This window comes from Prenolepis imparis, unplaced genomic scaffold (assembly GCF_030444845.1).
Source record: "Prenolepis imparis isolate NDT839.2.m4 unplaced genomic scaffold, iyPreImpa1.0 SCAF_199, whole genome shotgun sequence".
In the NCBI taxonomy this organism is placed as follows: Eukaryota; Metazoa; Arthropoda; class Insecta; order Hymenoptera; family Formicidae; genus Prenolepis; species Prenolepis imparis.
Window position 1 is genome coordinate 40,856 of NW_028141357.1, and position 1,468 is coordinate 42,323.

The window sequence follows — 1,468 nt, forward strand, 5'->3', positions numbered from 1 at the left end:
ATGTCTACAAGGAAACATTATACGGATGTAGAAAAAAGATTTTTTCTGCAAATTGTAAAAAAATTTGCTCATATCATTGAAAAGAAAAAAAGTGATATTACTACAATAAAGGATAAGGAAGAAGCCTGGAATAAAATATGTGAATTATACAATGCATCGTCATTAATTTCAGTAAAGATACAGATTTTTATATTTTTAACAATTAAAACTGTTGTTTAAACGGCACTTTATAAATTTTTGAAAAAGTAATTTTAACATAGCATTATAGGTTAAGTAAATATGTATAGGTTACTATTTATATATAAATTATGTTTTACTCTAGAAAACCCCCGGATTACATATTGATTACATATTTACATTCTTAAAAATTGCAAAAATCAAATCATTCACTGGCAAATTTTGCTAGCTTTACACTCATGTTAATAATATTATTTATTATACTTTATTATTGCAGCGAAACGTCCAACAATTAAAAAAATTTTGGAGTAATCTAAAGTCTACACAGAGAGATGCTATTACCAAGGAAAAACAGGCACGATTAGCAACAGGTGGTGGCCCAGAACCCACCTCGGCTGAAATTGATCCTGATATAGCGGAGATAATACCTCATTTAATGGCCACAGCACCAGTTGTCTTCTCATCAAATATGTCCCTTGAAATGTTAAAAGGTTTTTATATAAAATATTTTTTTTAATATTATAAATGGGAAAAAATAAAACAAATTGAGAACAAATACTTATTTTTTCAGATCGGCAAGAGATAATTGTTGATGAAACGCTTACTCCAGAACAATTAATAGAGGAAATTAAAGATGACAATAATTTCATTAATGATAATGAAGAATTGGTAGATATTGACAAAGAAAATATTGAAAATATTTCTTCGGATACTTTTTCAACTGATTCGAATACTTTGACAACTAACTCGACTTCAACACGTGCGATAGAAGATGTTGATAACATTGGTAAGAAACGTTATAAATATATATTTAATATTAATATATTACTGTTTTAATATAGACTTACTGTAATTATACATTCTAGTAATGTCATTGCGAAAGAAACAGAAAAATATGCGAACAACATGCGACAACAATAATGAATCAATTCTTAAGGCGGAGCGCATTGAGCGCATAATGCATAAAGAAGAAGAATTAGCAAAAGTGAAATATAACCATGAATTGCAAAAACAAAAAATGGAAATAAAGGATCTTACAGAAAAGTATGCTTTAGAAATCCGTACAGCTACTGCTACTGCAGAGTTATCGGAATTCTTATTTAAAGAAAAAAAATATTAATTTGATTCTTGAAAGACTATATTTATACAGAATTATTATTTTTTTTGTAACTTGGTAACATTAATTTGTTAATCAATTAGAGTTTATAAGGAATACGTTTATTTAATAGAGTTTTCGTTTCAGTTACTGAGGGTATAATATAATTTAAAAGTTTATTCAAAGTTTTTTTGA

At 27.1% G+C, this 1,468-nt stretch overlaps 1 protein-coding gene across 1 annotated transcript; it reads left to right on the forward strand.

The window, feature by feature from the left end:
• On the forward strand, positions 1 to 1,030 carry LOC145947976 (myb/SANT-like DNA-binding domain-containing protein 3). The gene is made up of 4 exons (XM_083057742.1): positions 1 to 171; positions 455 to 668; positions 749 to 964; positions 1,020 to 1,030. The coding sequence occupies exons 1-4, from the start codon at positions 1 to 3 to the stop codon at positions 1,028 to 1,030; spliced, it is 612 nt and encodes a 203-aa protein (XP_082913868.1).
• Positions 1,031 to 1,468: the final 438 nt, after the last annotated feature.

Bases quoted from the DNA above. Each gene is read 5' to 3' on its own strand.
- LOC145947976 (XM_083057742.1), top strand. From the start codon at position 1: ATGTCTACAAGGAAACATTATACGGATGTAGAAAAAAGATTTTTTCTG. The intron at 172-454 runs GTAAAGATACAG...TTATTATTGCAG, and splicing joins ATGCATCGTCATTAATTTCA to CGAAACGTCCAACAATTAAA. The intron at 669-748 runs GTTTTTATATAA...TTATTTTTTCAG, and splicing joins GTCCCTTGAAATGTTAAAAG to ATCGGCAAGAGATAATTGTT.